Here is a 22,521-nt window from a genome sequence, read left to right on the forward strand (position 1 = left end):
AAGTGGACTGTCCCACCTGTGGTTGAATCTCCAGTTTCTAGGTTAAACAAAGCAACCATGATTCCGGTTAAGCAGTCCCCGGCCTTTAAGGACCCAGCTGACAGAAAAGCAGAGGCTGTGGCCCACCATGTGTACACTGTGTCTGGTTCGGCACGTAGGTCAGTTTTTACTATTGCCCTGGTGTCGCAAACTCTGACCGAGTGGGCCAAGTTTTTACGCCGGGAACCTGGAGGGGGAGCAGCTTCCCCCTGCCTTTGCTAAGCTGGCGGACCAGTTGGTCCAGGGGCTGCAGTTTGTCTGTGATGCCTCTTTGGATGTGGCTCCTCCAATTGCGAGGCTGTCTGTCTCAGAAGTGGTCCTCAGGCGTGTTGTTTGGCTTGGCCTTATCTGATCTCCCCTTCCTAGGGGGATCGCCTGTTTGGAGCTTCCCTGAATGACATAATTTAAGGGTCTCACAGGAGGAAATAATACCTTTCTTCCACAGGCTACTAAGGGAAAGGAGCCCCGTCGTAGACGTGGTCCATCCTTCTTGGCTCACACATTTTTTTTTTTGTCCCGCAGGTTCTCAAGACAGGGGATCAAAAACCTTCAGGGTCTTTTCGGAGGATCCAAACTAACCTGGTTTGGCAAGCCAAGAGCGGGCTTCTCCAGACCTGCGGACAAGGCATGAAGGGGCGCCCTCACCTGTATGTGGGGTGGGGGGACATCTTTGCTGGTTTCTGGATCCGTGGACCTCCCTGGTACAGGACAAGTGGGTCCACGAAGTCCTACGTCCTAGCTACAAAATCAAGTTTCGTTCTTACCCTCCGGAAAGGTTTTTTTTCCCTCCAATTTGCACCTTTCCCCAGGCCGCTTACGGGGTCTCTTTGGGCAGTGCAAGACTTGTTGAGCTAAGGGGTTTCCAAATTCGGAACGTTTTCAGGGGTTTTATTCAAACTTGTTTACAGTCCCCAGGAAGGAGGGCAAGGTGCTTCCAATTCTGGACCTTAAGACGCTAAACTGCTTTGTGAGGGTGCAAAAGTTCAGAATGGAGTCCATTCTCACGGTAGTGGCATCCCTGCATCAGGGGGTTCTTCTTGCTTCTATCCTCAAGGATGCTTACCTTCACATTCCAATATGTGTTGGTCACCAGCGCTTCCTCCTGCCTTGCTGTGGAGAGGAGCATTATCAGTTTGTGGCGTTACCCTTTGGTCTCGCCTCCGCTCTTCGAGTCTTCATAAAAGTGTTGGCCCTGGTACTGGCATTGATGCGTCAGTGGGGGATCATGGCGCTGGGATACCTGGACAAATGTTTTCTGCGAGCGGAGTCTCCGACTGCTCTGTTGGACAACTTGGAGTTTACTCTGTGAACTTCGAGGGAGTTTGGTTGGATTCTGAACCTTCAGAAGTCTGCTCTGGTTCTGTCCACAAATCTGGACTATCTGGGTCTGACTCTGGACTTGGCCTTAGCCAGAGGGTTTCTTTTTCTGGAAAAACTCCAGAAACTGCAGGAAGCAATTCAACTTCTGCTGCCCAGCAGATGGTCATCCCTTCGGACTTGCCTGCCGGTGCTGGGCCTGATGGTGTCTACCTTCGAGACAGTTCCACACGAGATCTCTGCAAAGAGAGATTTTGGTCAAATGGGACAAGAATCCACAGTCTATGGACAATCTAATCTGGCTGAGTCGGAGTACGAGCGGGTCCCTGATCTGGTGGCTTCATTTTCCGATGCTTCGCCAAGGCAAATCCTGTACTGGACGGTGGTCACCACAGATGCCAGCCTGTCAGGGTAGGGAGGTCATCCTCGGAAAAGATTCTGCTAAGGGGGTCTAGACCCTGGAAGAGTCCAGACTGCCGATCAATGTACTGGAGCTCCGAACAATCTGACTTTGTCTGGATCATTGGACGGATCGTCTTCAGGCGTGCCCGGTGCAAATTCAATCGGACAATGCCACGACTGTGGCCTATGTCCATCACCAAGGGGGTACAAGAAGTGTCCTGGCAGCTCAGGAAGTAGCCAGCATTCTAAAGTGGGCTGTATTTTTGTTCTAGCCATCTCTGCTGTACACAATCCGGGGGTGGAAAATTTGCCAAGTGGATTACCTCAGTCGACAGGCGTTGGACCAGGGGGAATGGTCACTTTATCAGGAGGTGTTTCATCAGTTGTGCCTCCGGTGGGGTACTCCCTGAGGTGGACCTGTTGGCCTCTCGTCTCAACAGGAAGCTGCAATAGTTTGTGGAACGGTCTCAGGAGCCTCTGGTGGGCACCACAGATGCACTGTTGGCCCCGTGGGGTCAATATCTTCTGATTTATGCATTTGCCCCTCTCAAAATTCTGCCAAGACTTCTGCGCAGGATTGAGGCAGAAGGGATTCTGGTCATCTTAGTGGCTCCAGGCTGGCCTCGCCAGTCTTGGTACACCAATCTGGTACGGCTGGTCGCCGATGTTCCTTTGAGACTTCCTCTCAGGAAAGATCTGCTGTCCCAAGGGCCAATCTTCCATCCTGCTTTACAGTCACTGACTTTAAACGGCTTGGCTGTTGAAAGCCAGGTGCTGAAAGTTAGGTTTATCTGATTCAGTGATTCCTACGCTGTTAAAAGCTAGAAAATCGGTGGCTCGGATCTTGACCTTCCTCCAACGGGGGGGTTGAGCAGCGCTTGGCCTTGAGTACTATCAAGTACCAGGTCTCGGCCTTGGCGATCTTCTTTCACCTACCATTGGCCATCTTTTCCTTGGTGCGTACTTTTATCCAGGGAGTTCGACACTTGGCTCCTCCGGTGCGGTCTCCATTGCCGCCTTGGGACCTCAATTTGGTGCTTTCAATCCTCCAGAAACACCCTTTTGAAAATCTTAGGGAGGTTCCCCTGCTTACATTATCCCAGAAGGTGGCCTTTTTGGTGGCAATCACTTCTGCGCGCAGGGTGTCGGAACTGGTGGCGTTGACTTGTCGTTGACCTTACTTGGTGGTTCACAGAGATAAGGCGTTCCTTCGTTCCTATACGTCGTTCCTTCTAAAGGTTGTCTCGGATTTTCATTTGAAAGAAGACATTGCGTTGCCTTCCCTGTGTCCTAGGCCAAAACATTCTAGGAAAATTGCCTTGCATTCCTTGGATGTGATTCGGCAGTTAGGGTGAGCCTGGCAGCTACGGAGTCTTTTAGGAAGTCGGATTCACTATATTTGCTCACGGACGGACCTCGGAAGGAGTTGTCTGCTTCTGCTGTGACCATTTCCAGATGGATCAGACAGACGGTTTTTCAAGCCTCTTTAATTAAGGGTCAGGTTCCTCCTTTCCCTGTTAAGGTGCACTCTACTAGGGTGCTTAGTGCCTCCTGGGCCTTCCGTTCTCAGGCATCAGTGATGTCAATGCAGGTTTGCAAAGCGGCTACCTGGTTGTCTGTGCAAACCTTTACAAAATGTTATAAATTGGATGTGTTGGCATCTACGGATGCTTCCCTTGGCCGCAAGGTTTTGCAGGCTGCTGTTTAGAGGACCTGGTCCTCTTTGAGGGTGTATTGTCTTTTTCAGGTGAGCTTCAGTTGTTCTTGGTTGAGCTCCATGTTACCTGGTTGGCTATGGTTTAGCCATGGGGAATTTTTTTTTCTGCTGTTCCCACCCCTCATGTTTAACACTGCTTGAAGACATCCCAATGGTTAAGAAGATCAAGAGCTGTGTCCGTCAATGAACGATAGAGTAAATGGGATTTTTTTCTTATCGTAAAATCCATTTCTCTGATGTTCATTGACGGACACAGCACCCACCCCTCTGTGGAGTTCGATTTCTTCTGACACTGCTTGTAACAAAACTGAGTGCCTATAGCTGAGAGTGGGAGTTTACCCCTTGGGACTGCCCATAGGCATAGTCAAGCTTTTTTCTGCCTAGTGTCCTACTCCTGTAGGGGGCAGTATAACCCAGTGGCTAAGAAGATCAGGAGCTGTGTCCGTCAATGAACATCAGAGAAATTGATTTTATGGTAAGACAAAAATCCCATTATTGGTGCATAGGGAATGTCTCAATACCTATTTATTCTATTCTCCAGAGAAATATTGATCCAATTTTAACTAGTTAGAACTGATGAACCTAGCAGTAATACCCATTGGTTTACATCTATTTGAAAGTCTCAACGTTTTACTTATAGTGGGCTTTCCAAATATAGAAAAATAGGGATGTTACCAATAGTAACCAGAGGCCTTTTTTAGCTTTAAACATTGTTCAGTTATTTTGTCAGCAGTACCTGGTACACAAATACATTGATAATGTGCAGTGTCATTTAGTATTAATGAAATGCAGTAAACTGGTTGCTCTACCTTGAACACCTGTAAACAGAAACTGTACAAATATTGTTATGTAAGTAGAAACGCATTGCATATAGACCATTTTATGTCAAATACAATGTTTTTTTTATGAAGTATAAAGTATATAAGTGCAGCGCTAAATTGAAATGTTAAACTAATAATGCACAGTGAGATAAATATACATGTAGTGAACATAACATATAAATTAGTGAGTCCATGAAGAAAGTAATTGTTTTCACAGGTATTCAGGGCTTAAATATATTTAGGTATTGATTCCAAATGTCCTCTCCTGCTCCGTACACATAAAACATGGATGGCAGATTTCATCAGAATTGCCATAAAAAAACATTACAGAAAAAAATGTGTGGAAACACCGCGCTAACCAAAATGTCAAGCCGCTAGCACATCCAACTGACAAAAAGTGGTAAAAAGATAAAGTATATAAGTGCAGCGCTAAATTGAAATGTTAAACAAGTCTAACAAGCCAGTGAAGATCAAATATAGTGCCAATAAGAAGTTGAAATCATCACATGGTCCTTGACAGGAATCCTCAAGGGAGAAGTAGGATTTCTTGTAGATGGTGGGTATGTGATCCAACCAAAACACAAGAAAAACAATATAGTGTAATACCGCCAGGGAAAAATAATAATAAACAAACTAAAATATCACTCTAAATACCCAGTGAAGGAATTAGATAGAGTGAAAAAGTGTCCCCTTAAAAATCTTATATATAAAAGATGATAGAAACAGCCATCACCAAATAAGCAATAAATGCATGTACCAGAGGTATAATCATAAAGTGCTGAAAAACGGGCAACGAAGTTGAAAAGTCTTCACAGGAAGGGAGATTGTCATTTTATATGCCTTTCTTACCTGTCTGCTATACGGCAGTATAGGTACACACTGTCTGGTAAGTGTACTCATTTCTTCTGCTTGGTGGGGGGATCTGTTTTTGTCTCCTGGATGAATTCAATGCTTCCCTTCCTGTGAAGACTTTTCAACTTCGTTGCCCATTTTGCAGCAATTTATGATTATACCTCTGGTACATGCATTTATTGCTTATTTGGTGATGGCTGTCTCCATCATCTTTTATATATAAGATTTTTAAGGGGACACTTTTTCACTCTATCTAATTCCTTCACTGGGTATTTAGAGTGATATTTTAGTTTGTTTATTATTATTTTTCCCTGGCGGTATTACACTATATTGTTTTTCTTGTGTTTTGGTTGGATCACATACCCACCATCTACAAGAAATCCTACTTCTCCCTTGAGGATTCCTGTCAAGGACCATGTGATGATTTCAACTTCTTATTGGCACTATATTTGATCTTCACTGGCTTGTTAGACTTGCTTGCCATATGGTAATGTGAGTCCATAAATTGCGGTAAGCGCATATTATTATTATATTGCTACGAAGTATCATCTTTTTCATCGCTTGTCAGTTATATGATTGTGACTCCATTAGCAGGAACACTATTGGATGGACTTTTTTTTCTTTTTTTTTTATTTATGTCTTCATAGACTCACTAATTGATATGTTATGTTCACTACATATATATTTATCTCACTGTGCATTATTAGTTTAACATTTCAATTTAGCGCTGCACTTATATACTTTATCTTTTTACCACTTTTTGTCAGTTGGATGTGCTAGCGGCTTGACATTTTGGTTAGCGCGGTGTTTCCACACATTTTTTTCTGTAATGTTTTTTTATGGCAAGTCTGATGAAATCTGCCATCCATGTTTTATGTGTACGGAGCAGGAGAGGACATTTGGAATCAATACCTAAATATATTTAGGCCCTGAATACCTGTGAAAACAATTACTTTCACATGCAGGGCTGGAGCACAGTACACAGTAGAAGAAGAATACCTGTGTAGTTTTACCATGCCTTTAAAATGCAAGCCATCATCAGCTATTGATGACCATTAGTCTTCCAAAATAGCTGTAAAATCTATTTTAGGTCATTTACAGTGAAGTACTTGTTTATGGCGGTACTTTCTTTTTTCCTTACAGTTCTGTGTTTGGGAAACAGCTTGACATTCACACTGGTGGGATTGATCTAGCCTTTCCTCATCATGAAAATGAGATTGCTCAGTGTGAGGCCTATCACCAGTGTGAACGGTGGGGAAACTATTTTCTTCATAGTGGTATGTATCCTTACAGAATAAGTACAAGATAAATGTTTGTATTTTTTCTCAAAGTGACCTCAATATGGAAGGCAAAGGGGCATGATCTACTTCTGTTTAGTTTTCAGTCCATCTTGGCTGAAACATTCCATGCCAGATTTACTCATTTTTACTTGCATTACCTATTGATATCCAGTGTGCCTGAGTTTGATGGAACATAGCTCAAAAGGAGCTTGGGCAGAAATGATGGGCCTTTGTATAGATTAAAAAGGCTGGCTCATTCACACCAGAATGCAGTGTGTGCATGTTCACTGAGCTTGGCAAATAACGAGCACAGCATCCGTTATATCCTAAACTCTGTTAACATTCACTTTGAAAAATAAACATTAATGTGATTCTAAACATTTGTTTCTCTTACGTCCTCCGACAGTCGCCGCCTCTTCATATTCGTCACATATGGGGTATTAGACTTTGCTCCGAAGGAGTAGCTAGGCAACAGAATATGTTAACATTAAAGCTTTTAACATATCCCACCCTCAAGGGGTGGTCCCCTCAGTCAATACCCTCCTACTTCCTGCAACCATATCTCAGTTTTAATGTCTAGCTTGTCAGGAGTGGCTGGCTCTCTCTGTGCTGGGGCTTTGTGCCCCAGACTCTTTCTTCTTTTTTGATTTTTTGTTTGAGTTTTCTCTCTACCTTTACTTAGCTGTTCTTTTTGTCAGCTTTAGTTAGTTCTTCGGATGAAGAGGATCATGCGGGCTGGGTCTCGGGCTGATCCCCCTGGTCGCAGGTCGTGGGTCAGTGGCTTCCCAGCCTGCCATCGAGCGTTCAGCCAGGTAACGCTCCTGGCACAGTGAACGACCCATCCCTGTTCGGTGCAGGGATGATTGGTGAGGTGGCTACCTCACTGGACGCTGTGCGGTTTCTTAACCCCCATTCTGTGCGTCTTGTATGCGACTCTCCCTGCCTCATGTGCAGCGGCTTGTTCGCCTGTGCGGGTCCCCCACGCCACTGTGAGGTAAGTGTATTTATGTGGGGACCTGTTTGTCTGGGGGGGTGTCAGTCTGGGACTGTGTAACCTGCCTCTATTCACACTGTTTGTCTCCCTATCTCTCGGCTGCATGCTGTGGGCTGCAAGGGGGGGGGGGGGAGCTGTGTGACACTGTGTGTGTCAGCCTTGTCAGTGTGAGAAGCTGTGTGCTGTGGGGCATGTTTTGTGGCATGTTTGGGCATTATACAGCGATCGCTGCGGCGATCTGACATGTTTTTTTATATACAGACATGTGTGCATTACTGTGCTGTGGAGCGGCGGTTTCGGCGCCAAACGGCGCCATTTTGCCTACACTCGCTCCGGCCGCATGTTCTACATGCATGGCGGCCATTTTCTTGTAGCCTCCCATAGGCTTTCATAGAGCGCCCTGGCAGCATCACTTCCTCTTCTCCAGGAACACCGATCGAGGCAGCAGCAGCGGCGAGGGTCTCCTCAGGTTATATCCTTCCTATCCATTGCCTGTGTCAGTTTTATTGTCCCTGTGGGGGTCTCATTGTGCTTGTGTGTGGTGCGGTGGGCTGCGCTCGCCGCGCGTGTTAAAGGGGCAGTTAACCCTTTATTATCCGGCATTTGTTATAGGGGCAATGGATTCTCAGGAGGGCAAATTTCCTACCGCCTTGGTGGAAAGCCAGGGGACCGCTGTTTCCCCCCCAAGGGGGGATTTAGCCACTATTGTGGCTGGCCTTGCTGCTCAGGTGCAGATGCTGGTGGCTGCTCAATCTACTAAAAGACCCAGAGTTGCTCTTTCCTCTGATTCTGAGGGTGAAGGTGATGGGGTTGTTATGGCGGGGGCCTCCTTATCGGGGTCCCGCTCCTCCCTGGATCTAGTGGGGTCCGAGGTGGAGGCTGAAGTTGAAGGGGTTGATAATTCTCCCCCTGGCTCCCCTGAAGAGCTTGCAATCATGGATGAATTGATTGCTTCCATAAAACAAACGCTGCGTTTGCAGGATGAAGTGTGTCCCCCCGCTGCCTTGGCGGCTTATGGGATGCAGAGAAAACGCAGGGCGCCGCAGGTTTTTCCCTGCAATGATGATTTTCAGCGCGCTGTTAAGGAACAATGGCGCAATCTGCGCAAACCTTTTGCTGTACCAAGTAGGTTCAAGCTGCGTTATCCTTTCTCGCCTTCCACTGATGAAAGGTGGTGTGTGCCACCCCCAGTGGATCACGCAATTGCAGTTTTAAACAAATCCACTGCGATTCCTGCAGAGGATTCCCCTGTGTTCCGTGATGCCACGGATAGGAGATTGGAGTCTCTTGCCCGTCATACTTATTCTGTTACGGGTTCTATGCTTAAGGCTCTGTTTGCCTCTCTCATGGCGGCCCAGGCGGTCGCAAGTTGGACGCAGATGCTTAGGCGCGTCCTAGTGGCCGATTCGGCCTCGCCGGCGACCCTAGATATGGTGGATCAAATCCACCAGGGTGTCATGTATCTGTGTGATGCGGACTTGGACCTAGTCCCGTTGGTTGCATGTGTGCACAGCGTGGCGGTGTTGTCTCGCCGCCTGGTTTGGTTGAAATGTTGGTCGGTGGACCAGTCTTCACGTAAGACCTTAGCCAATCTGCCTTATGATGGGTCTCGCCTTTTTGGGGAGTCCTTGGATGTGTTGATTAAGGGGATCACCGGAGGTAAGAGCACTCTCTTGCCCCATTTCCCCAAGGCTAAGGGGGCTTCTGGGAAGAAGCATGCTAATTTTCGGCCCCCTCAGGGGTCCTTTCGTGCTTTTCGGTCGCACTACAAGAGCAAACCGTTCAAAGGTCAAGGCTCTCAGAAGAAGCCCTGGTCTGGAAAACAGAAGTCCGGTCAATCCGGATCCGCAGCCCATAACAGTGCGGCCTGAAGGGGCGCCCTCACCCAGTTTTGGGGTGGGGGGACGCTTGCTCGGTTTTCTTCAGCCCTGGTTGGCCCGCGTGCGGGACAGATGGGTTCAGGAGATCGTTCGATCTGGTTACAAGATCGAGTTTCTCTCTCGGCCGGAAAGCAGATTTTTTCCCTCAAATCTTCAACTGTCTCCAGAGCGTTTACGGGACCTGCACCTGGCGGTGCAGGACCTGAGGGCTCAGGGAGTGGTAGTTCCGGTGCCTCATCGGGACAGATTTCGGGGGTTTTATTCCAATCTGGTCACCGTGCCCAGAAAGGAGGGCAAGGTTCGTCCAATTCTGGACTTGAAGGCTCTGAACCGCTCTGTGCGGGTTCGCAAGTTCCGCATGGAATCCCTGCGGTCGGTGGTGGCTGCCCTGGTTCCGGGGGAATTCATGGCCTCCATCGATTTGAAGGATGCGTATCTTCACATCCCCATTTTCGAGGGTCACCAGAGGTACCTTCGATTTGCCATTGCGGAGGATCACTACCAGTTCGTGGCGTTGCCTTTTGGTCTCGCCTCGGCTCCGCGGGTCTTCACCAAGGTGCTTGCACCGGTTCTGGCATTATTGAGGGCCCAGGGCATTTCTGTCCTGGGGTATCTGGACGACATTCTGGTTCGGTCTGCGACCAGCCAGCGTCTGGAGAAGGACCTGTCTGTCACGATGCAAACTCTGCAGGAGTTTGGTTGGACGATAAATTTTCCAAAGTCGACACTGAGTCCGTCGGTTCGTCTTCCCTACCTGGGAATGATTCTGGACTCGGTGCAGGCGAAGGTCTTCCTGCCGGAAGACAAACTCGGAACTCTTCAGGAGGAAGTCAGGTCCCTCAGGGACGTTCCGCACTCGTCTCTGCGGACGTGCATGAGATGTCTGGGATTGATGGTCTCGGCCTTCGAGGCGATTCCCTTCGCCCAGTTTCACACTCGGGGTCTCCAAGCGGAGATCCTGTCCATGTGGGACGGGCGACCTCAATCTCTGGATCTTCAAATCTCGTTGAGTCATCGCACCAGAAGAGACCTTCTGTGGTGGCTCCAGTCCCCGATGGTGTCCGGGGGCAAGTCGTTTCGTCCTATCTCGTGGACGGTGATCACCACGGATGCCAGCCTGTCGGGCTGGGGTGGTGTTCTGGGCGTTCTGTCCGCCCAGGGAACTTGGTCGGAGGGGGAGTCTTCCCTTCCGATCAACATTCTGGAATTGCGTGCGATAAGTCTCTGTCTTCATCGCTGGACGGACCGGCTGCAGGGCTGCCCGGTTCGGGTGCAGACGGACAATGCCACGGCGGTGGCCTACATCAACCACCAAGGGGGCACCAGGAGTGCCCGAGCGGCTCGATAAGTGGCCGACATCCTGTCTTGGGCCGAGACTCATGTCCCGGCGATAACGGCGGTTCACATTCCGGGGGTGGAGAACTGGCAGGCGGACTATCTGAGTCGCCAGACCCTGGATCAGGGGGAATGGTCTCTCCACCCGGCTGTCTTCCAGATGTTGTGCGCGAAGTGGGGTCTTCCAGATGTGGACCTATTCGCGTCTCGTCTCAACAACAAGGTGAGAAGGTTCGTGGCAAGGACGCGCGACCCTCGGGCAGACGCGTCGGACGCGTTAGTGGCCCCGTGGCATCAGTACAAGCTGATGTACGCGTTTCCACCTATTCAGTTGCTGTCCAGGTTCCTTTGCAGGTTACACTCGGAACGCAGCACGGTGATTCTTGTGGCACCGGACTGGCCTCGCCGGTCCTGGTACGCAGACCTCGTGAATCTGGCGGTCGACGCCCCGTGGCGTCTGCCTCTTCGAGACGATCTCCTGTCTCAAGGACCGATATACCATCCTGCTTTACAGTCGCTGGCTTTGACGGCCTGGCTGTTGAGACCGAGGTCCTGAAGGAGAAGGGTCTCTCCCCAGAGGTCGTTCATACTTTGATCAACGCGAGGAAGTCTTCCTCGGGGAAGGTTTATTACCGTACTTGGAAGGCCTATTTTGCCTGGTGTGAGTCCAGGGGGTTTTCACCCCGCACGTACTCGGTTTCCCGAGTGCTGTCCTTCCTTCAAACGGGTGTCGATCAGCGTTTGGCGCTGGCTACGATAAAGGGTCAGGTGTCTGCGCTGGCCGTTCTGTTTCAACGTCCCGTGGCTTCCAACTCCTTGGTTGGCACTTTTGTTCAGGGTGTGCGGCATCTGGTTCCTCCTAGGAGGGATCCTTTGCCCCCTTGGGACTTGAATCTCGTTCTGTCTGTGTTGCAACGTGCCCATTTTGAACAGATCAGGGAGATCTCGTTGTCCATGTTGTCCAAAAAGGTCGCCTTTTTGGTGGCGATCACTTCGGCTCGCAGAGTGTCGGAGCTGGCAGCTTTGTCCTGCAAGTCTCCATATCTGGTTGTTCATTTGGATAAGGTGGTCTTGCGACCTAATCCTTCTTTTCTTCCGAAACGAGTTTCGGAATTCCATCTTAATGAGGATATTGTCTTGCCTTCGCTGTGCGCGAAGCCTAAACATCCAAAGGAGGTGAGATTACATTCTCTGGATGTTGTTTGGGCGGTAAGGGTTTACCTTAAATCGACTGAGTCTTTTCGAAAGACGGATTCCTTGTTTGTTCTTCCAGAGGGTCCTCGGAAGGGCATGGCGGCGTCGGCCTCTACCATCGCAAAATGGATCAGGCAGACCATTGAACAGGCCTATGCTTTGCAGGGGAAGGTTCCCCCTGTGCCTGTGAAGGCGCACTCTAATAGGCACAACAAATAGTAAGAGGCTAATTGTCACCTTATAGTGTATGTTTTTTGGAGAATAAAACAGTATTTCACTATTGGAGGCTATTTGTTCTTCTATATCTTTATGTGTATGGGGGGACTACATGGTCCAACTCGAGTAATATAGGAGCCAGAGATCCAAGCAATCGAGGAGAGGTCTGATCCACCCAATAAAGGGATCACAGGCGTTGGGGGTCCTTGTGACCTGCTGCTAGCTGGTAAGAGGCCACGGTTGTCACATCCCAGCACCTGGAGCACTGTGAATGGATTAATAAGAATTCACCAAGCACAATTTTGATTGCATGCTATTGCTTGGACTTTTAAACACTACTTGGAGCACATTTATATATTTATACTTTTTTATATATTCTTATGTGATTTTTTTATATATCCTTATGTGATTTTTGTATGGAATTCTTTATATATTTATTTATTGGTTCACTGATCCACACCTTTGTGGATTAATTTACTTTGAGAAGCACAAGCACTTCTTAATTGACGGTTGTCACATCCCAGCACCTGGAGCACTGTGAAGGGATTAATAAGAATCCACCAAGCACAATTTTGATTGCATGCTATTGCCTGGATTTTTAAACACTACTTGGAGCACATTTATATATTTATATTTTTATATATTCTTATGTGATTTTTGTATGGAATTCTTTATATATCTATTTATTGGTTCACTGATCCACACCTTTGTGGATTAATTTACTTTGAGAAGCACAAACACTTCTGAATTGAAATTGCACTGGTATGCACTTTTCTTTGCTAATTGCACCAATAGTAGATCATATATATATTTGTAGCAATTTTTAATCACATATATTACACTTTAAATCACCTATTAATTTTTATAACACGTGATATATTAAGATTACCAGCGCCTTTTTACCTATGATATATGCACTCTAATAGATCTCTGAGTACGTCTTGGGCCTGTCGTTATGGGGCTTCTGTAGCCCAGGTGTGTAAGGCGGCGACTTGGTCGACCGTGCACACTTTCACAAAATTCTACAAAGTAGATGTTCAGGCATCTGCGGATGCTTCCTTTGGCCGCAAGGTTCTTAGTGCGGCGATTCCCTAGGGTCCCTTGTGGGGACCTCTGGCTGTTGGGATAAGTTTTTTATCCCCTGGTTATTTGTCTTTTCCTGGGTTGTTGCTCCTGTTGAGCTCCTGTGTTTTCCTGTTGCCCAGCTGGGTTCCTTCCTTTGGTAAGGTTCCTTTCTTTGATGCGGAGACTGCGTTGCCTTTTCGGCGCGGATGCGTTTCCCACCCCTCATGTTTGCACTGCTTTGGGACGTCCCCATATGTGACGAATATGAAGAGGCGGCGACTGTCGGAGGACGTAAGAGAAAACTGAATTTTTGTAAAATCTTACCTGTAAAATTCCTTTCTCTGAGTCCTCCGACAGTCGCCGCCCCCGCCCCTCTTTTGGGGTTTGGTTGTATACTCTACTGCTATTCCACTAAAACTGAGATATGGTTGCAGGAAGTAGGAGGGTATTGACTGAGGGGACCACCCCTTGAGGGTGGGATATGTTAAAAGCTTTAATGTTAACATATTCTGTTGCCTAGCTACTCCTTCGGAGCAAAGTCTAATACCCCATATGTGACGAATATGAAGAGGCGGCGACTGTCGGAGGACTCAGAGAAAGGAATTTTACAGGTAAGATTTTACAAAAATTCCGTTTTTTTTTTTTTTTTTTTTTTAAATCAAGAAAAAAAAAACTTTATTGAGAAAAATTCACACCATTACATGCAGACAAAAAAAAACAAAAACAAGAAAAAACTGTCGGATGGCAACATCAAGCCACATACAGTACATAGTCCATGCCATGTCACAATCCCCCCCAAGGTTATCACATATAAGTACAGTTCGATGCACTTTAAAAAGAACATAACATATGCAAATGCAAGAAACTCCCCCCCCCCCCTCCCCCATGCAAACCAAGAGTTAGCAGGAGTACCTCCCAAAAAAAAAAAATGTTACAATAACAAACGGTCCAGAACTAGATCATCAGGGGCCATGCCCGGACTGTCCAACCATACACCCCAAACCTTAGCGAATTTCTGAGGCACCCCCTGTGCTGGTAGATAACCTTCTCCATACGCAAAGTAGAAGCCATCTGTTCCAGCCACATCCTATACGTAGGTGGTTCCTGTGCTATCCAGTGTCTCAGGATAAGTAAACGGGCCTGAAAGAGTGCCCGAGTTGCGGCCTCTCTCAGAAACCTATCCTCCACTATCGACTCCAGTAACCCCAGAATACAGTGTTTGGGATCCCTAGGGATATCCACCCCCAGGGCCCCATTAATGGCAGATAACACCGCTGACCAGTATCTAAACATTTGTTTTTAAATAAATATATTCTACTCACCTGCCCTGGGACAGCAGGCAGAAGAGGTGTAACTAGAACCTTCAGGACCCTGGTACAAGAAACCATGAAGGGCCCCCACTCTACATCACTGTCCGCAGCCTTCCCCCTTTACATTTGGGGTCTGCAGAGTTCCCCCCTTTACATTTGGGGTCTGCAGAGTTCCCCCCTTTACATTTGGGGTCTGCAGAGTTCCCCCCTTTACATTTGGGGTCTGCAGAGTTCCCCCCTTTACATTTGGGGTCTGCAGAGTTCCCCCCTTTACATTTGGGGTCTGCAGAGTTCCCCCCTTTACATTTGGGGTCTGCAGAGTTCCCCCCCCCTTTACATTTGGGGTCTGCAGAGTTCCCCCCCCCTTTACATTTGGGGTCTGCAGAGTTCCCCCCCTTTACATTTGGGGTCTGCAGAGTTCCCCCCCTTTACATTTGGGGTCTGCAGAGTTCCCCCCCTTTACATTTGGGGTCTGCAGAGTTCCCCCCCTTTACATTTGGGGTCTGCAGAGTTCCCCCCTTTACATTTGGGGTCTGCAGAGTTCCCCCCCTTACATTTGGGGTCTGCAGAGTTTCCCCCCCTTACATTCGGGCTCTGCAGACTTTCATGTAAAGGGGATAAAGTGGAGGGGGGACACTGGTAACCACAGTAACCACTCATAGACCGTGTGGCCTGGTTGGAGCTGTCACACTAACCTCACCTTCTCCATTGCTTGGATGCAGGGCAGGCTCAGTCACACAGACCTTGGCTTTGATCCATGATCCCCTTCTCTTCTACTCCTAGCGCTCCCACTTCTTTTCTTCTTATCACTGCCTGTTCAGTGTAATTTATCATCTCTCGTGCCCCGTTTGGTGAGAGACTGCAAAAGAAGTAACATTTGTCCTATATTTGTGGTTTTTGGCACCATTTTGTTGAAGACTAACTCCACTCTGTGTATACGGGCAGACTTCAACAAAATGGCATCAGCAATTGGGCCTTTGGCCTGGTGGGGGGGGGGGGGGCTGGCCTCCTGGTGATGGAGATCTGAGGGGGAGATGTCCTGTCCAGGCAGGTGTCTGGAGTGTACAGCTGTTTGCTGGCCTACCCTCCTCCCTTCTACAAATTTCACCATATGCCCGCCCTGCCCTGCCCCCCGAGCCTGCCTGAACTTGAGCACCATTTGGATGTCAGTGGCCCACAGTGGCGGAACGCCAGGGCCCAGTTGCAAGTGCGACCCTGTTAGTTCCGCTACTGAGAGGTGGGAATCCCTCTCCCCTACAGCTGCTCTCACAATTTATAATCAGCATGGTTGTACGGTGGGAAGCTCCATCCGAACAGCTGCATAATTTATTCCCAGGGATCTTTAAATGCATAAACCACAAGTCCATAGAGAGGTACAGGCAGAAAGCTGGAGGGAGAGTGTGCAGGAGCCTGACATTGCACAATGCTTTGCAGGCTCCTGTAGAAAAAAGCATTAGCATGTACCATGTAGCTGGACGAATAATAATAACTAGAAGGTGTAGCCAGTGCACCTTCAGAATTGCAGCTTGTATCTGTTCTTGAGTCTCTTTTGGTTGTCAACAGAACTAGATTTTTTTTATGCTATTTTAATTTGCCTTTTGGCTTCTAAGTGCAACTATAAGCTTTACTAGCCCCTAAGTTTTATATAATAATTTGAACATACCTACAATTGCCTAGAATACAACATTTCCACTGCTTTGTTAGAACTTGGCATCAGCCCGTTTATATTTTAGATGTACAACATAGATATAAAAAAGTAGTAGGAGGAAGTAACTGATTAGTGTTATATAGACAGGCTGAAAAATCAACAAAATATGTACTTGACTTGATTCCTGACTCCACTGCCTTTATATAATTATAAGGGTGGAGCTTTGATGCATAATTCCATTCATGGTTGTATAAGGTAAAGAAGTAGGGCATTGCAGCAGCCATTCTCTGAATTCCACTACAATTAGTATAAGATTAGCTGGCAAAAGTCCTTTATGCTTAGCTGCCAATTACTCCTAAAGCTTTTTTTATATTATACGTAAAGACATTGAAAATAGGGCTGAAGACTTTCTAGCATTGACTGCAGTATCATGATTCATGTATAAACATACACAGATGCTTAGCATTATGCTAAAAGTAGCCTTACACAGAAGAATATTTAGCATTGCCATGGCTGCATTGCGTTATACTGCATCTTTGGGTAGACCTTTCCTTTTTTAGTGCAACCATGTTCTCTATGTCACTTTTATGTGCATGCAGAGACGAACGTTAGTAAGGCAAATGTTTGTGCTAATGTGCTTTTATAGTGACATTAAACTGTGGTTTTATAAAAAAAATGTATTCTTGACTCCAAATCGATTACTGGTCCATTAAGTAATAGATGATGTTTGGAGAAAAGAGAGTTTAGTGTCCTAAATGTACATTCATTCATTTCTTTAGGCCTTCTAACATGCATTATTGCGGAAAAGAGTGTACTGTAATGCAGCAAGGTGATCTGAACAGTCTATGCATAAAAGTTGGTTAATGTTTTACTGTCCTTGCCTTTGCCTGTGGCAAAAATATGCAGTATACCACAAGTAAACCCAAACATGGTAACAGTCCCTGCCAGTTTTAAACCTTTGCATCCTCCCACAAACCCATGCATTTTTAAAATGTACTTATGCAAATGGCGAATTTTAATAAGTACTTATTCTAACTGTAATGTAACTGATTTAGTCAGTGGTGTTATTTTTTGGCAAGTCTCAGCAGGTCTGTTTTAACCGCTTTTGAGTATTTAAAAAAAAAAGTCCTTTTAGTTGCCCCATTCATGTATGATATAGCGTACTTGCCTATTGTTTTTGGAGTCTACGGATTTCTGAAGACAGCAGTTCAGTCGTCCCTGTCATCTGTCACTGTGTTGTAATAGAATATCATAGCTGGTTAAGTTGTACCTGTAATTTATCTAGAACAGAAGCAGCCATTTTCTGGCATGATACAAGGGCTCATACATCCATGATCCAAGAGGCACAGTAAAAACATCAAAACAAATGTAAAAAGGGCAAGCGTACATGTTTTAGGAGTTTTATGGGGCTCAATCATCGGGGAATTAAATTGATAGCTGGAATCTGGATGGTCCCAGGCTTGAACTGGTTAAAAATCATAAACTTTAAAATCTCAGTATCAAGGGCAGGCTCCAGCAGCTGATTTGTAGGTTTCTAGTATCCCCTGAGGTAGGTTAACTGTCCTTTTTGATGTTGTATTATGGAAAAAATGCTTTATGGCATTTCAATATTTGGCCCAAGAGGCACCTGTTCCTCTTGGATTTCACCCAAAGCTCCCCCTAGAGGCTTCTTGGTGTCTGTGAGCCATCCAGTGCCTTTGTATGCCTTACCAAGGACTAAATCTTGACGTGAAATTATTCTACATCCAGCACCTTCTACCTCATTTCTCACATGATCCCAAGATGTCAATCCTTTGTAATGGATTAGTAAAGATGCTTAAAGGTTGTTTGTCATCTATGCTAAATAGAGGCATCAACTTTTATGGCATTGCTCATACTTCCAGGATGTCACTACATTCTAGTGAAAGAATAAAGCTGGTTAAGTTGTTCCTGTCATCTCTGATAAACAGTCAGCCATTTTCTGGCATTGCTCATGCTTCCAAGATGCCGCTGCTTTCTAGTTGATTAATAGGCCACTTCCTCATAAGCGCCACACTGTTTCCATCGTGTATTACTCATAAATGCATATTTAAACACACCTGAGGATATTCTAGCTTTCCTTCAAGCTTGCCTTGTGTCCATGTGGATTTCTTTTTATTCCCAGTTCCCTGCTCTGCACTTTAATCATTTTTTTCTATCGCTGTATTTCTTTGCTTTCCTTGCACTATGAAGGTGACTTCACACGCCGCTTGTACTTTTATTCCCTTCTTTACTTACACTCCAGCCCCTGTGTGTCATCACATTTTAATTGTGTTTTAAGTAAAGTCTTTTCTTTCAGATTTATTTTAAATGACAAAATGAGGACATTTTTTTTTTCTTTTTCTTTTTAGGACATTTACATCTGAAAGGAAATGAGGAGAAAATGTCAAAGTCTTTGAAAAACTACATCACAGTGAAGGTAATACCTGTGCCCACTGGTATTAGTGCTTCCTTCCTTTATTCCCATACTGTCAGCTAATGACTAAAGCCTTTCCCATACGGCTTGGCTGGTGGTGTTTAGGAATGACATCCGCTGTGTGTAAGCTACAAATAATTCATAGGAGAGTGCATTGTTTTTCTGTTATCAGTCTGGGAACAAAACATGCTGCCTTGTCTAGCATTTAAATTAGTTTTAATTCAGAGGTATACTGAGGTGAGAATCTCTTTATACAGTATAAATGCATTATATGGATTCATGTGCCAAACTTCTGTCAGGACAAGTGTGTCATTTGTAAACGTTCACAACTAACTGAAGTATATCCTTGATCATTGCTTTGTGTTTCTTCCTTCCCCTGTAGAGCATTATCTCCCTAGGCTGGCTTCTATCCCAGTCTACCCTCAGAATAATAATTATGTCCATAGTTTAGGCTCAGATGGTCCATTTGACTGTTAAAGGCTCTTCAGCTTTTACAAGAAACAATGAAATTTCCATTTGGGCACATCCCAGAAGCCAGGTAGCTGGAGGATTGTTTTTTTTTTTTTTTTGGCGTTTTAATTATATACGGTAGCAAATGTTTTGTGGATTTACACCTGCCCAATCTGGTATGTTGCTTTAACACATACACTTTAGCATGTGTTATATTAAAGCAGCCTATTCAGTGCACTAGAATGAACAATAGTAATATAGCATACCAAATCTCATAGTAGTGTGCTTCAAAACAGGTGCGTTTATGGTTCTATTACAAATAAATGGCACCACAGTGGACCAACGCACATAATGTTGACGTAACACATAGTGAATCCAGCCCTAGGACTGGGCTACATGAACAGTTTTAGCTTGTTTTCCCCTGAGAGATTTTAACAGTAAGTGGCGATTGCCTCAAATTGTAAATGGGTAAAGTAGATGTAAACCTTAACCAGATGACCTTTAGTTAAAGCACCTTGTATCATAGGCAATAGCTGTTTTTTAAAAATTGTTTTAAAAACTGTTTATTTTTTTAAATTCATATTTGTGCATCATCTGAGCCGATAATCTGCATCAGCTTCCTATCTACTTGCATTGTACTACAGTGATGGCAGCATGTCATTTTTCTAATTGCAATTCCTGATAGTGATCGTGGCAGGGCATGCTTGCACAATAAGTCTCTGCACAGCTGCTTATGGTCTCCACTGGCAGGTAATGAAATAGGGCCAGAGTGTTGTTACTCTACCAAAGGATGTACGTGACAAGGACCCTCATGGCAAGATCTCCCTAATATATTTTATTGAAAGCTTTGATTTTAAAAAGGATAAAAAATACATTTTTAAATTGCGTTATAATGGTATAGCCCATATGAAATTTTCGTATTAGTTTATATATCTATTAGGGGCTTGTGCACATGACCATATTCAGAAGCTAGTTGAACACAGCATACTTTTGAGTTGTTTACCTGTTTTTCCTTTCTTCTGAGGTAGTTCTAAATTGTTTATTAAATAATTTGGGTTGTTTCTGAGTTGCTTTGAGGTGCTATTAAAATGCTTAAAAAATGTGATCTGCAGGCCACAAATAGGACACTAGGTGCACTGTTTAACCATTTCAATACAGGGCACTTATACCCCCTTCCTGCCCAGACCAATTTTCAGCTTTCAGTGCTCTCACACTTTGAATGACAACTAGTCATGCTACACCCAAACAAAATTTTTATAATTTTTTTTCACACAAATAGAGCTTTCTTTCGGTGGTATTTAATCACCACAGGGTTTTTAATTATTTGCAATCTAAGTGAAAAAAGAGCGAAAATTTTGAGAAAAAAAAACTTTTTTCTTAATTTAACCAAGAATTGTGGGAAAAAATTACAACTTAAAAAAACTCACCATGCCTCCTACTAAATGGATTGTCTACTTTCCAAAAATGGGTCATTTGGGGGGTATTTGTACTGTCCTGGCTTTTTAGTGTTAGTGTCAATGATTGGCACCATAGCTTGTAGACTCTATAACTTTCACACAGACAAAATAATATACACTAATTTAAGGTATTTTTACCAAATATATGTAACAGTATACATTTTGGCCCAAATTTATGAAGAAAAATAACTCATTGGCAAAATGATATAATATAAACTAATATATATATATATATATATATATATATATATATATATATATATATATATATATATATATATATATATATATATATATGCAGTGGGTACGAAAAGTATTCAGACCCCCTTAAATTTTTCACTCTTTGTTATATTGCAGCCATTTGCTAAAATTATTTAAGTTCATTCTTCTTCCTCATGAATGTACACACAGCTCCCCATATTGACAGAAAAACACAGAATTGTTGACATTGTTGCAGATTTATTAAAAAAGAAAAACTGAAATATCACATGGTCCTAAGTATTCAGACCCTTTGCTGTGACACTCATATATTTAACTCAGGTGCTTTCCATTTCTTCTGATCATCCTTGAGATGGTTCTACACCTTCATTTGAGTCCAGCTGTGTTTGATTATACTGATTGGACTTGATTAGGAAAGCCACACACCTGTCTATATAAGACCTTCCAGATCACAATGCATGTAAGAGCAAATGAGAATCATGAGGTCAAAGGAACTGCCTGAAGAGCTCAGAGACAGAATTGTGGCAAGGCACAGATCTGGCCAAGGTTACAAAAAGATTTCTGCTGCACTTAAGGTTCCTAAGAGCACAGTGGCCTCCATAATCCTCAAATGGAAGACGTTTGGGACGACCAGAACCCTTCCTAGAGCTGGCCGTCCGGCCAAACTGAGCTATCGGGGGAGAAGAGCCTTGGTGAGAGAGGTAAAGAAGAACCCAAAGATCACTGTGGCTGAGCTCCAGAGATGCAGTCAGGAGATGGGAGAAAGTTGTAGAAAGTCAACCATCACTGCAGCCCTCCACCAGTCGGGGCTTTATGGCAGAGTGGCCCGACGGAAGCCTCTCCTCAGTGTAAGACACATGAAAGCCTGCATGGAGTTTGCTAAAAAACACCTGAAGGACTCCAAGATGGTGAGAAATAAGATTCTCTGGTCTGATGAGACCAAAATAGAACTTTTTGGCCTTAATTCTAAGCGGTATGTGTGGAGAAAACCAGGCACTGCTCATCACCTGTCCAATACAGTCCCAACAGTGAAGCATGGTGGTGGCAGCATCATGCTGTGGGGGTGTTTTTCAGCTGCAGGGACAGGACGACTGGTTGCAATCGAGGGAAAGATGAATGCGGCCAAGTTCAGGGATATCCTGGACAAAAACCTTCTCCAGAGTGCTCTGGACCTCAGACTGGGCTGAAGGTTTATCTTTCAACAAGACAATGACCCTAAGCACACAGCTAAAATAACGAAGGAGTGGCTTCAAAACAACTCCGTGACTGTTCTTGAATGGCCCAGCCAGAGCCCTGACTTAAACCCAATTAAGCATCTCTGGAGAGACCTAAAAATGGCTGTCCACCAACGTTTACCATCCAACCTGACAGAACTGGAGAGGATCTGCAAGGAGGAATGGCAGAGGATCCCCAAATCCAGGTGTGAAAGACTTTCCCAAAAAGACTCCTGGCTGTATTAGATCAAAAGGGGGCTTCTACTAAATACTGAGCAAAGGATCTGAATACTTAGGACCATGTGATATTTCAGTTTTTCTTTTTTAATAAATCTGCAACAATGTCAACAATTCTGTGTTTTTCTGTCAGTATGGGGTGCTATGTGTACATTCATGAGGAAGAAGAATGAACCTAAATGATTTTAGCAAATGGCTGCAATATAACAAAGAGTGAAAAATTTAAGGGGGTCTGAATACTTTCCGTATATATATATTTTATTTTTTTGGCACAAAATTATCATATTAAGTTATTTCTCACAGCATAAGCATACTTGCAGTTACACCCCAAAATACATTCTGCTGCTCCTCCTGACTATGGCGATACCACATGTGTGAGACTTTTTCACAGCCTTGCCACATACAGAGGCCCAACGTTCAAGTAGCACCTCCAGGTGTTC

General features: G+C 45.1%; 1 protein-coding gene across 1 annotated transcript in view; it reads left to right on the top strand.

Annotated features, from left to right (window-relative positions):
• CARS2 (cysteinyl-tRNA synthetase 2, mitochondrial) overlaps positions 1-22,521 on the top strand; it is a 131,146-nt gene that overhangs the window by 74,294 nt on the left and 34,331 nt on the right. The window contains exons 8-9 of the mRNA XM_082246278.1: positions 6,292-6,425; positions 18,440-18,507. Coding sequence (XP_082102404.1) covers positions 6,292-6,425; positions 18,440-18,507 — 202 coding nt within the window. The remainder of the gene's footprint in view (positions 1-6,291; positions 6,426-18,439; positions 18,508-22,521) is intronic.

Source organism: Pelophylax lessonae (genome assembly GCF_965119305.1).
Source record: "Pelophylax lessonae genome assembly, chromosome: 2".
Taxonomy (NCBI): Eukaryota; Metazoa; Chordata; class Amphibia; order Anura; family Ranidae; genus Pelophylax; species Pelophylax lessonae.